The sequence below is a fragment of the Lampetra planeri genome, unplaced genomic scaffold (assembly GCF_965212315.1).
Source record: "Lampetra planeri unplaced genomic scaffold, kcLamPlan1.2.h2 scaffold_517, whole genome shotgun sequence".
In the NCBI taxonomy this organism is placed as follows: Eukaryota; Metazoa; Chordata; class Hyperoartia; order Petromyzontiformes; family Petromyzontidae; genus Lampetra; species Lampetra planeri.
The window spans coordinates 33730-47944 of NW_027615340.1; the positions used below are offsets into that span (position 1 = coordinate 33730).

General features: G+C 42.1%; 1 protein-coding gene across 1 annotated transcript; it reads right to left on the bottom strand.

Annotated features, from left to right (window-relative positions):
• Positions 1 to 283: 283 nt before the first annotated feature.
• Positions 284 to 13839, bottom strand: LOC144741359 (myoferlin-like). The gene is given in 52 exon segments (XM_078623930.1): positions 284 to 322; positions 474 to 621; positions 704 to 815; positions 900 to 1041; positions 1043 to 1092; positions 1170 to 1269; positions 1374 to 1506; positions 1585 to 1680; positions 1751 to 1839; positions 1936 to 2075; positions 2207 to 2355; positions 2467 to 2637; positions 2774 to 2865; positions 2981 to 3120; positions 3123 to 3135; positions 3468 to 3596; positions 3905 to 4003; positions 4077 to 4091; positions 4179 to 4249; positions 4337 to 4468; positions 4471 to 4501; positions 4584 to 4745; positions 5311 to 5412; positions 5492 to 5632; positions 5710 to 5891; positions 6047 to 6124; positions 6289 to 6376; positions 6718 to 6882; positions 6946 to 7082; positions 7164 to 7266; positions 8021 to 8135; positions 8486 to 8634; positions 8636 to 8650; positions 8733 to 8864; positions 8950 to 9105; positions 9224 to 9416; positions 9510 to 9619; positions 9699 to 9823; positions 9972 to 10149; positions 10532 to 10645; positions 10759 to 10924; positions 11095 to 11190; positions 11282 to 11325; positions 11398 to 11466; positions 11551 to 11654; positions 11731 to 11857; positions 12192 to 12307; positions 12678 to 12708; positions 12812 to 12862; positions 12988 to 13050; positions 13441 to 13569; positions 13777 to 13839. Coding segments are annotated over 52 exon segments (5595 nt in total).
• Between the last annotated feature and the right edge of the window lie 376 nt (positions 13840 to 14215).

Here is a 14215-nt window from a genome sequence, read left to right on the forward strand (position 1 = left end):
CATATATACACACAGAGGTGTGTATTAATACACACACACACACACAAACACACACACATATATAGTATACATATATACTGTACATATACATATGAATAAACAAAATAAATAAAAGGTCCAAACATCACACAATTTTTTTATTTGACCGTACAAGCCAGTATTTTTATTCAATAGATAAAGGCAATGCTGATAGTGCAAAAGATCACTGGAGAATGTTAAGTGCATATTTCTATTAAGTGATAGTAAAGATGTGGATTCTGCAGCACAGTCTCTATAATGTCAACTAGGAGAAAGGCTTCACAATCTTCATCGAGATGTAATTCTGTGGATGACAAATAGGCATTAGAATTTGTTCAGAAAACAACACAGTATGGAAAACAGAATATATATAATGGGGATGTAGTTTAATAACTATTTATCAAATTAAAATTACTTATTAATCTTAATTAAATTAATTAAGTTAGTGATCTTACAGGCAGAGAATAGAACAGGATCCCAAAGAACAAGATCACCAGCAGGAGAAGAATCGCTCCAATAAACATCCACTTGAATCTGCGCCAAACTATGAACTTCATGGTCTTGCACGGGTTTGTGAACCAGAAGAAAGATGTGTCAGGACGGCTTGGTAGAGGGACACAAGACAGCAATGTTTACAGATGTAAAAAACAGTGTTTAATGTTGTTTAAAGGACCAAATGTTTTACTTTGGTGGGTCCAGTTTGGGATTCATATTGGGCTCATCTCTGCCTTTCCCAGCAGGTCGCTCCCCCACCTCCTTCTCCTCCACTATTTCCAGGGTCATTTCTACTTTAACCCTGAAATGTTTTTAGAAGAGTCACACACATGCACATCAACTTCAAAATCACAACTGAGGCCCGTCAAATGTACTAATACATACAGCGAGAGTGGTCTCCCCATCCTTCTCCATCGCACAGGGCCACCAACCTCGCACAGACCTTTGGGAGAAAAGCGAGCTGGGAAGCGGTTTCTTAGAAGAGGCCGAGCCCACTGCTCCAGGCAACATTTTCAGGCTGCACTTTTCAGGACTTTTTTGCAGGAGAGATCAAATTGAGAAGATCCAGTTCAAGTGAACCTGTGACAGCGATATGAACTGACAATTAGTCATCAGAATTTTAACATTTTCCCTTTTTGTGTAGAAATGGTTTTCACCTAAGTAGTCATCCAATGAGAATTTGTCATTGTCCCATATCTGGATAATCAACTTGGGAGGAATCCGAAATTCAGTTTTGTCCAGATTCCAGAAGTGTTCCTATAAACAGATTCTGATTAAACCACTGAAAGCACAACAAAACAAAACATGAGTAACAATCAGCTGGTCGTTGCGGCTCGGTGATCTTGCTCACCTTCCTCGACCACAACACAGAGCTGCTCTGCAGGCAGGTAGTCAAACCCAAAGATGAATCTCCAGTTGAAATTTCCGTCTCCATCCAGGGATCTGTAGTGAACGTCAGTCTTCTGCTTGTCTTCCTCCATTCCGGGCATCCATCTGCGACGCATGAGACAGTGAGGTTGAAAAAAAGCAAGACTTACAGTGCAAAAATAAAATGCAGAGGTCTGATTGTACCCTTTAACGTAGATATCGCTCATGTTTTCACCAGTGACACTTGTTTCATCCAGAATCACCTCAGTTGTGTTCCAAATGATTGCCCGCAGGTAATACCTGTTTCAAAGATCATTTTTAACCCATGGATGCATTAGTATCATTCCTACTTTCCCAAATGTTTTTTCACCTCTTGGCTTTGCGTGCTGTGATATCACATGGAGGTCCCGGCAGTCCAAGGCTCTTGGGGAAGACATCAACCCACATTTGAATTCGACCCTATATGTGTCAAAAAGATGATGCCCCTTTCACACAGTGATCATACAGAGGACATTTTGGAGGCCGCATGTAACTTTGTGCTATTGCTTTACGTACCTGGGACAAATTGGGCTGGTGGGTGCTGCAAAGTGTCCTGGTCTCAACGTGCTCTGGCACCAAACCCTGGTTCCTGAGAACATGCAGGGCCAATCTCTCTCTGGCTGGGCCTAAGTGTGTGTGGATCACAGTGTGTGCCTCTGCACAGGACACAGCAAACGGCAACAGACAAGCATCATGAGATATTGTGTCCATCAGTTGAGACAAGTGAAAGAATGGAAATTCTGATTAGACTGATGAATTAATTCGGCTCATTCAAAGGAAGCAGTACCAAAATCTTGCAGGTTGTATTGTTTTCCTGAAAAAGACAGTGAAGTTCCATCTCCTTCAAAGTGTGGCGGAGGAATGCCCCTGATCCTGGCCACATTCTGCAGGATCTGAGAAGGTTTCAGCTGGTCTCTCCACTGATTAACCCCTGAGCTGCAAGAAAATAATACCAATAAAGGACTCATCTGACTTTGAGAAGAAATAGCGCCTTACGGGTTTGGCTTTTCACGCACAAAAAAACTGCATACAGAGTCCCATACTCACACACAGTAGGTTTGCGGGAGGCCACAGCAAGACCTGAAACGGGATAGGAGTCTGTTCTCCAAGTCGATGACTGTCTCACCCACTTTTTCATCTCTGGTCAGTAAGTCGTAGTCGTACACAGCGACCTTCAAATCCTTGTCTTGAGGCAGGAAGCAGGACAGTTCAAACATCCTACATAAAAAATTACAAAATTATTAATTAAATATAAAACTGGAGTCATTTCATTGCTCATCCTTCCTGTTTCTACATAAACTGGTTTAATTTGAACAAACACACACTGCAAAACAAAACAATTCCACTGACTGACCTCCCAAACTCTGGACTGAGGGTGTTTGGTTTGTAGTTATCTCTGTCATCCACTGTTCTCCTCCCCAGTGTAATCTTAATGTATGGGTCACACTGACGAGAGAGGAAAAGGACTGATCGTTTTCACTCAATACCAACCCAATGTATATTTGCCAAAACCTTTTAAACCTTTTAGCCATGGTTAGTTCAGGCTTAAAAAGCACTCCACCATGCCATTTGTGTCTTTAGGCTGCAGATCAATAACACGCACCACATATATTCTAACCACACATTCCTGAGGTCTGCTCTCAGGAAGTTCTCTGAACTGACGGGGTGGCGATGGCACCCCAGGATCATCGGGCAGTGGTAAATCTTAAATGAGCCCTGTGTAGACAGAGCCATTAGTAATTCATACATAAACATAGAGACTGAAAATCTACTGTCAAGTACACATACAGATAATCTGCCAATTATACAGGTTTTAATAAATACAATTTATTAACATCATTTTAATCATAATAGAAGTGTCTTGGGCAACATATTATATATATATACACACTGTATACTGTATATAGTATCATGTGATTGTATACGTAGCTTCGGTGATATTGACTTTAGTTGACATTCCCAAATTCGCCACTAGATGGCAGACAACGGCTGCTGTTTGACAGCAGGAGCAGCTCATGGTGACAAGAGTAATGGGACAGTCTGCACACCTTGAATTCTCCCACAACAGTTGGGTCCTCTTCGTCATCTTCCATCTTTCCTCGCTGAAGTTTGAAAGTGCTGCAGAAATCAGCGAGCCCCTGGAACTCTGGGACATCTTCTAGTTCACAGTTGTACACCTGAAAACCATGTCAGCCACACATATGCACAGTTATATCATATACAGAAAGAGTCAGGCTGAGTATTGACTGATTTTTTACATTCTTACAAGCAGAATCTGTCTCTTTGAATTTCAACACAATTTCGAGCATAACTCTGCAAACATCTAGTGTCTCTTCATGCAGCTTTGTTTTGTATGCACACAAAAGGATCATGCATAATCTGTGTAGAAGAGTCTGTCACAGCTCGCTGGCTGTTGCTTGTGTAACACTGAAAAACACAAAGACAACAAGGACGGAATTTGTGCAGAGTTCTCCTAATGCGTCACCTGCAATGTATCGTATCCCTTTTTCAGGTAAGGACCACACTTCTCCTGCTGGCCAATGGAGGCGTAGAACTTACTCCACCAGTCCATTGCTTCTTCTTCCTGCACAAGAAGCAACAACTCACTCAACAATGCTTTTCTCAGGGTGAAATGTGTGAGATAAAGAAAAGATCACCTGATCTGCTTGAGCCTGCAGAATAAGAAGCAAATATTATTATTTATTCATAAAAGAAGAATACATTTTTTGTAAATCCTTGTGTGTGTTTTAATCATTTACCTCAGTTTTCATAATTGGGCTCTCCTCAATGTTTATGACAATATTTCCATGTGCAGCAGCTATCATTGCCACTGCAAAGTTAATGGCAACAAAATATAGAAAAATATAAATTCTGTGTAATTAAGTTTGCATCTAGGTGTGTATGCACGTGTGTGTACCTCTGGCAGACATGCAGACTTCACTGTTAATGCGATACGGGTCACAGCGGAACTGCTCCAGGCAGTCTATGGTGCACTGACCCACCACAGGTTTCCGACCAAAGGGCCGGTGGTCGATGACTTTCACAACAATGGAGGGGTGTACATCTCCTCTTTGGGAAGAGGCTGGAACACAGGACAGCTGGTGATGTTAGGAGTGCTGAGAATCGACAAACATACAGAGTCTGAAAGGTTCAAGGGTCAGTACCACTTTGAGGAGCAGCACGGATCCAGGGAAGTTGGGGTTCTTTCTGAAGTTTTTGATGACGGCCGTCTGAACAACTTCACCACCACATTCTACTATCAGACTGGGAGAAGAGACTGTGGCCAACTGGTAGGTCCGCATGTTTCTCAAGCCCCAAGTCAGGACCTGGGAGGATACAAGAATATTTACACTAAGTACAAGCCATGTACAGACATATTTATTGAGGTAATGCGCAATACAATTAGTTTTTGTACAACTCAGGTATGTATAAATGTTTATGCATATTTAGAGTTTCATATGTTCATTTTTAGTGTGTTTTTAATACTTGGAGATACACCGTAGATAAATTGTAAATGCTAAAGTTTTTCTGATTGTCATTGTGATTCAGAGCCCTCTGAACAGACCTTTTTTATGGTTCTCTTTTACTAGAGGAACTAAGAGATTTGGACTGATTTGAGGAACTTGACCGCTCCTATATGAGGCGGAAGGGCAGTGAGTGATTTGTTCAAATTGAAGTGTATGATTATTCGAGAGCCATTGAAGCCCCATGTCTCCTTTCCATCTCCTTCCAGCACTGATTAGCCACAGCTTATGTCACTTCAGTAACCCTCAGGAACCATCATGGTGGGCATTACAAATGATTAATGCAACCACAACCGAAAGAATGTGGTTGGGCTCTAATGTGTGTGAAGATAATTTAACTAACAGGCTGAATGTCCATGTGAAGTACCTCGATCGCAGTAAGCTGCACCACAGGCCTGATTCCCTGAGGAACCATGTAGAGCTTCTCGCCTCGTCTGGGAGGGACAAGAGGTAGATCTCCCTCATTGCCCTGGAGGGAAGAGCATATTTACCTGTTAGTGCACATTATAGATGTTTCAGTATGTTTTCTATCTTTCGTGGGTCTGTACTTTGTCCTTAAGTAGAAGCTCGGCCGCCATCAGTACTTCTCCAGCACTGCGCCCCCTTTTGGTGACAGGGAACCACAGCAGCTTTGGAGTTTGTTTCACCACAGGTGGACAAATACAGCAACCCATGGGCTCATCTTTACCCTGGTGAAGAAAACACAGGCATTTGAGAGACCTTCATGAATCTCAGCTCCGCAGTAAAACCTGAATATACAACCCACCACTTTGTCGCTGTCGTACAGCTCCAAAACCACATCCGGAGGGTTGCAAATGATAGTTTGTGGGTCGCCATGGATTTCAATGTCCTCAAAGATGAGAGTCTGATCCCAGGTGGGGTTCAACGTAGCGTTTATGACTTCTGTGGTCTTACTCAGGTGCAGGAATGACACATGGATGTAAGGATCTGGAATGGACCAAGTTAGTATTGTGACTGAATGGTGAGGCAGGATGTGTGATGTTTGGATGTCATTTCTAATTCTCAACATTTTACATCATTGGTTGTTTTATGTCGTACTTGAGGGTTTTAACCACTTGAGCTTTTTATTTACTAATTCTTACCTGAGAAACTGTCCTTGTCCATTGCACAGAGATTCCTTGCCTGGTATATGTAGACTCTCAGTTGGTAAGTGTGAGACCCTGAAGAGATGAGGGAGTCAGCAGCAGTTACCAATTCATCACCAGCACGAACAATATAATCTTACAGGACACCTGACACACGAGTGATTAGGAAAGCAGACAGGAAGTAGATGGACAAAGGTTTTAATCACCATCACTGTACTTTATCTGGTACAATTACTTACGGCTAAAGTGGCAGGAAACAGTGGGTGTGTTGGCACCAAACAGTTTTGCTGCATCCGTTTTGCTGGCCTTCTCATCAACATCAACCCCCTGTGTAAAAACATGCAGGCTTGTAGGACACGACAACTGGATGAAGAACAAGAATACACTGTGTCCTTGCTCCACAATGCCCCTTTCCATTCAATCAATTTCCATTCAATCAATCCTGCTGACAAATAAACAAACAAACAAATGAAGTCAAAACGTGACCTAAGCTCAAACAGCTTAATGACCTTCATGAGTTATTTGTTTAGATGTGACAGGAACAAGCACATGCAGAAGAAAAATGACAGGATGTGACTCAAATGGCAGTTATTTTATTACCATGGCAACTGCCTCATGTGGAACCATTAAAGAACATCCATTTAGACGTGTATAAACTGCAGACTCACTAATGCCCCCTCCAGTCTGAAGATGGCGGACGGCCCAATGCAATCAGATGGAACCATCTTTCTTCTCCAGCGGCGGCGGCGAAACGTGTCAGAGGAGCGCTCCTTCCTGTGGAACTTCCAACCAATCAGGGAAGAATATTCCCAGCCTTCTCCTGGTTCTCGTCTCTGCAGAGAATGAGAGATGGTTTTCTGGATATCTTTCAAATGAACATCTACTTTTTTTCGTACCTCGGCAACCATTTTGTCAGACGTCTTCTTCCTCGGTCTTATGAGTCTCTTCCTGCGATGGATATGGTACATCTTCTCTGCTGCAACCCAGGATTTGGGCTTGTCATCAGGAGGAATGGTAACTCCATATTCCCAACCTGGTGCAAAAAGATACTGAATGTTTCACCTTTACAAGATTTACATCTCAGAAGTCTGCCTGCATCATGTGGTCATGTTACCTTTCTCGTCCACAGCTCTGTTGCTGTCAAAGCTCCACGCGTCCTCCCACATCCATCCAGGTGGACACTCAAACTCTCCTGGACTTTGAGTTTTTTCTCCATTCTACACACACACACACACACACACACACACACACACACACACAAACACACACACACACACACACACCACACACACACACACACACATACACGCACACACACTCACTGTTGTAATCAGACATATGAGGTAGCACGAACATTGCTTTCGATTCCAATACCAGAATAAGAATTATTTAAAAATATATATAAACGAACCACATTCTTGATATATAAACTTCTTTCATAAAATCAAATAAAGAAGCAGCAGAAAGAAAAAGTAGCAAAATCAACCCATAAAACAAAAAACGCTTTAAAAAGCAATTTGAATTTCATCAGTGAAATAATCAATTATCAATGATCATTTTTACAATATAAATCCCAATGTTTGTTTTTTGGCAATTGTGGTGTGAGGATGAAACTTTAGATATGAAAGTTAAACTCACCAGCTACATTTGTCTGGCTGGTAACTGGGTATTTCACAAATCGTAAACTTTCTATCTGACACTGCAGCATCTGGACTAGGAGTAAACATCAGAGCCCTCACGCCAAAACAATGAGCTGAATCTAACACTCCCATGGGCTGAGTTGAACTGCAGCCCGGCGATAAAGGTTTTCTTACTTTGAGCAAGTACATAATAGCACAGGAGCAACTGATAACAATGACATCTAACATAAATACACAAGCCTTTGTTCAGTTATCATCACCTGCATTTTTCACATAGTGACACAAAGTTGAATGTGTGTGTGTGTGTGTGTGTGTGTGTGTGTAGTTGTACCACATCTGTGTAGGGCTCTGCAGCAGGTTTCCACTCCCCACCGGGGAAACGGGTCTCATTCTGAAACACTTCATCTGTGAACTCGGTGTGGCCCGCATCTGCCTCTGTCAACAGGCTTTAGAAAACAGAAGCGGCAGCTGATGAGTGGCTGTGACTCAAGCAGTAGCTATGTATGATAAACAGAGCAGAACAGCTCAGGAAGACGAGCTTTGGAGGGCTAAGACCATTTACAAAAAGTCTGGCTGGGAATGTGAGCCCTTCAGAGGCAGGAGGCACTGAGGGAGGGAGAAACATTAGCAGAAAGCAGATTAGCAAATTCCTTTTCATTTCCTGTGATTGTGTTCCAATGATTTGTTAGTGTGGCTGTTAAGTGTGTGGTTATTTTTGATTAACGGAGGATAAAGCTGAACTGCACAAACTGTTTGCATGAGAACGCTGTAGAATGTGCGAGTTTGTCCAACTTACCATCGCTCAGGGTCAACAAACCAATCGTCCTCCCATTCCCAACCACGTGGGGGTAGAAAACGTTCCTGTTTGAGTTTCACTTTTCCAGTCACGTCTGAGAACTTGTGGCGACCAACCAGGCCAGTGGTTCCCCACTTCCCAAACACCTGGGGCCTGGTTTTCGTACTGCAGAGAGATGGCACAGACACATCACACACACAGACACAGAGAGCTCTTAAAGTTTCGGTAAAACCACCATACACCATACCAGTTCAGCATACACGCTGAAGTTTCCCTCTGAGAAAGTGTTGAACTTCTTCTCATGGGCAGAGAGGCCGAGCCACATGTTGACCCGCAGCTGTACTGGGATCTTCACACTTTTGTTTTTCTCCATCGGATACTGACAAAACAAAATGTATAAGAACGCAATGCATGGACACCTGCTGGATGGTACAGTGGAGTAAATGTGTTATCTCGTCTTGCACCTGCATGAAGATGGTCTGCGTGCGTCCGCAGTGTTTGCCACAGGCTTGCTCGCCGAAGTCGGAATATAGGATCTGATGTGCTGGCACTCGGGCGTAAGCCACACGCTTCTCTCCTCTCAACATCCAGATGATGACGTCTGGCATGCTGTTCTGAGGCTGCAGCAAGAGAAGGAGACGTTAGCAACAATGCGGTAGTTGTTCTTATTTATCCAAACAGTGCTGTGTCTTAGCTCAAACTAACTGCACAGAAGAAACCTAGCCGTGTTTCTCTGACCTCCTCTGCCAGCTGCTTGATTCTTTCTAACCAGTCCTCAATGTCACAGACTGTTGCCTTGACATCTGGGGCCTCGTCTCTTGTGCGGCTGGCCGTCTGTCTGAGGCTTTCCACAGCAGAATCACGCAGGTTTTTCAACTGTAGATCCAGTGCAGTCAGGTTGGGCTGGCCCTCCAGAGGTGGAAGTTGGAAACTGCACACAAAAGAGTTGTACTTCACCAACTTTATTTCTTCTTTTTTTTACATCCAAAGTTAGATTTTAGCAGTGGAGGAGCTTCTGTCTCACCTGTCCAGGTCCTCGATCAAGTGGTTGATGAGTTTGACCCAAACATCTGTTATCTGTGGCTCAGACATCTTAGCGGAGATGGCCGTTTTTAAACACATGAGGTGGGACTCCTAGAAAGAAACGACACAGACACTGTAACACTTGAAGAATGTTCACCATTTAGTCATTGCGCCAAACATGTTTTCTCACCAGTCTATCAGCGATGAGGAGAAGAATGTTGACGGAGTCCAGTCGGTGGCTGATGTCCTCCCAGTATGAGGTAACAATCACTACAGGCTTCGTGTCAGCCCAGGGCAGATAGTAGTAGTGATTTCCTGGACAAAACAATTATTAATCACAGCAGGACTCTGCTGACACTTGCTAATTAGACTTTGAAACCTATATACAGAGTTTTAACATTTAGGAGTTTAACATGCCCAGTGAACATGTGCTACGGTTTAGTCCTTAGTTCCAGTTTCGCACCATCAAACACAGCAAAGCTGTACTGAGTGGTGGATGCCAGGGGCTTGCAGGTGGAATCCAGCTTGTTGCCATAGTTCCCAATGCTGACTTCAAACTGGATTGGCTCGCCAGGCTCCTGGAGCATGCAGGCACTGTGGAACACAGCGCACAGAGAGAACTTCCTCCTCCGCTGGTACTTCTGCACACAGATACACATGCATTAGACTGTGTTAAATTATCAATACATTTCTTTTACAGTCCAAATCTCACAATATGTTTCCAATTCAAACCAAACGTTCAGAAATTATTCTGATTAAACTGAATGGTTGTTTAATGTAAATGTCTATATGCATTACATTTGTTTCCAAAGGCTGTAAAAGACATCAGGTTGGACTGTTTGTTTAGTATGTTAACATGTTAATTGTCTCATTTTTAGTCAGTCTCTTTCCTTTTTGGTGTCTTCTAACTCTATTCTTGTAACATTTTCATTCATTCATTCATTCATTCATTCATTTATTCATTCATGTGTGGTAAATCCACCTTAAAAGGATCTATCTGGTTCTATCTGGTCCTGAATATACCTGTGCCACCAAGATGTCATCACTGGAAATGGCGTCTATTTTCTTATCAACCTTTTCATCCAGCTGAGTGGACAGCTCAACAAGGACCCTCCCTCTGTAGGCAACACCTTCACCCTGCATTTGAAAAGTGTAATAATTCCATGTATACACCAAGAAAAAAATAGAAATAATATATGTGCGAGCAGAAACACCCCCCCCCCCCATGCTGAGCTGAGATAATTAGCCACCTTGCCAAAGTTGAGATCCTCGTACGGGTCAGGAAGTCCGGTAAATTCTCTTGGGCTACCGTACAGGTTGACGTAGCACGGCCCGAAAGCTGGGAGGAAACCGACCTGACCTGCCACAGCACCAACTGCAACACACATCCAATTGTACGATAAATCTAAACTTTTACTATGCAGTCAGTATACACGCCACTTTAGAAACTATCATTTGATTTGTCACGTAGAGTCAGACACCCCTTGGTTTCATCTTGCGTGTCTGTTTGAAAAGAAAAGAAAAACACCCCATATCTTATCTGATATCATACTTCAAATTCTCAGTAAATACAAAAATAGAAATACATGGCACGCTCACCTTCAAGTTCCCCGCCCGCTGAGGACATCTGGCTCAGATTTAAAAAGGTTGTTCCAATGGCATCGTTCTTGGTCAGACGGTCCCTGTATCAGGAGTTTAATAACACGTTAAATATAAGATTAGTTAAATATTACAGCTCCTAGTGAAACTCAGCACATAGATCACAGCTCTCACCAGTCAAACATAGTCAACTTGACGCGTTCACACATGGACGGGAACTAAACAGGTAAACAATGTGTTAATTAATGAAGAGTTGAATGAATCACATCTTTTTTTCCAATGATACGTACCTTGACTTGGAGATTGATGAGTTGGTTAAATTCTGGATTAGCGTTTTTCTCAATGATTCTCGTGCACACCTGAAACACAAAAATTTCATATCTGACATATTTTAAGGCCATAAAAACAATCAGCTTCACGTTACATTCAATCATTAAAAATACCTTTTTGCCAGCAAAGCTCACTTCCAAATATGGATCCACCAAGTTTTTCCGATCTCCATCCCCTCCAAAGACTTGTTTTACTGTCTGGACAAAGGCGTCGTCCACTGCAACACAGGATGCGTTCTCAAAAGACGTTTCTTGGGGGCTATACATACATGTACGTACGTACAGGACACTTACTTTGTGGCATATCCTCCGCTCGGTAGACTTTGAGGCTGAGTGTGGCCCATCTCAATGTGATACCAGCTGGTACCAAAAGATTACTCTCTATGTCATCCTGCTCCTCATTCAGCTCTCTCCTCTCACTCTGCAGAGGGAATGATACATTTAGCTATATATTTACGTTAAGACTGCACAATGTGAGGAAAATATGTGACAGGTGAATTGCCATATTGAAAGACGTTGACCAAAATATACCGAAATATTTTTCATAAATATTCAACATGAATAGGTCATGTTCAGATGGAAATAGGAATAGAATACAGCAGTTACACTGATCGTAGTTTTAAAAAAAAGTACAGTGTATTGTATATGTGTTATCTGTGAATACATTTATCACAGATGTAACATGATATATAATGCAGAAAATACAGAAATCCATAATAGGTCCCCTTAGAATGTCAGTAGGAGGAAGCATTTACCGGTGGCTCATCCCCAGTCCCCACAACAACTATGCTGACTTTCAGGTAACCTCTGGCCCCCAAACTGGAGTCATCAGCATCACTCAGAAGGAGCCACTTCCTCATTATGGCATGATCTAAATGTGAAAAAAAGTTTAGTTTCATTTCTTTATTCATATATAAAAATGTTGTACAAAATATTGCAAAAAAACAATATATAATTTGCAAGAGAATGTGGTGGAGAATAGCCTAAAAAACTGTCCATGGGCTTGAAAAATGGCATTCTCCATACAGCATATTACAGTAGTATAAAAAGTAGTATGGAAAAGTAGTAAGTAGTAGTATAGAATAAACGATTTGAATGTATCTATTTGAATAATTTGTATAAATCTGATCTAGTGAAAAAGTAAAAAAAACAAAATACTGTGTTATATTGTAGCATCGCAAAGTCTTAAACACATCCGAAGTTACAGCTACTTATCAGCATGTATGGAGAGACAGACTGACCAGGTTCATCGTAGACGTTGCCAACATCAAGCTGAGAGAGACAGAAAAAGATCAATACATCAAATCTGAAAGCCACATTTCTACATACGTCAAATGTAAACAGGTGAATGAGACAAGGAAATAAATGGCTTCACCTTGAACTCTCCTATCAGACTGTCAGCTCGGAGGGAGAAGGAGTCAAAGACCTGCCAGAAAGGATTCAAGGATTCAAAGTGTCGGTATTGTTTCCTTGTACAACGAAATCACAAGACATTCAACAATTATAATTACAATTTAGTGAGAAAATACGACATATAGCATCTGTACTTACCCGAATGCCTATGCACTCATCGAACAGCTCTGAGGGCAACATATGAATGTTGTAGAAAAACATCTGAGGGACAGACAACGTCATTCACTAACGAGTTTTTATCAACATGGATAGAGAAGACACATCATCACAAGTGACTCGGATAAGCACCACTGACGGACTTACAATTTAATGGCTGATATTCGTTTGCTTTGAAAAGAGGAAAATGAGTAAGAGAGGAGTAGAGCACGAGAGAGATGAGGATACTGCCTTCAAGCACCAAGATGTCATACGCGGCTGCAAAACAAGAGAGGGAAAAAGCTCAGGGGGTTACTGAAGCTGGCGGGAATTCAGTGGCAAAGAGAAGGCTAGAGAATGTTAATTATAGTGAAGCTAGTAAAGCCAAAAATACAAGCACATGTTCATGTTTATTATTTTAAAAAAGGGCGGGGAGAAGTGATATAAAGTCACTACCTCATCAAAGAACGGATTATTTCCTCTTCTTATTCTTGTCCTGTGTGTCTGTCCACAAACATTTATCTTCACCACCGGCTTGATGTTGTTGCCAGGCAGCTGCCGTCCCTCGATAACTCGAATACGAATCTGGACATTGTAAGCAACAGGTTGTTTCTTTCTTCACTGACTTCTCACAGACATCAGATTACTCATATTACATATGCAGACGTACGCTCAGATACATACACTCATTAAAGGTAAATGTCCAGTCCTGCTTTCATTTATGCAATTATTATCACTAAGAATCACTTTTGTGATTATCCAGGAAAGCTGTGATTGAAACTCAGACAATACCTGGAAATCCTGAACCTTATTGGCCAGGGTTTTATGCCTCTTACGTCTGAGACGGACTGGCATGTGGCCCGGTTTCCCCGGCTGGTGTGTTGAATCTGCTGGACTTCCCCCCTGACCCCCTCCCTCCACATCGCCATCGGCCTCATCACCCTCATCGCTGACTCCTGTGTTAGCAGCCCACACACAGATCGTTTGTTTAAAATTCAGAAACCCTTGATTGAAATTGTTTTTGTTGTGTTTGATAATGTGATTATAATATGATATGACATGATGTGATGTGAAGTGTGTATAATTAAGATTTATTACTTGTAGGTCAACACATGGAAAAGATTTCAATCTGAAATTATGAAAGGGACATTTAATGAATACATCACTCACCATCGTCCCCATGAGGAACGTCTCCATCCGGCTGATCATTCATGTTTGGAGCGGTGTTGGC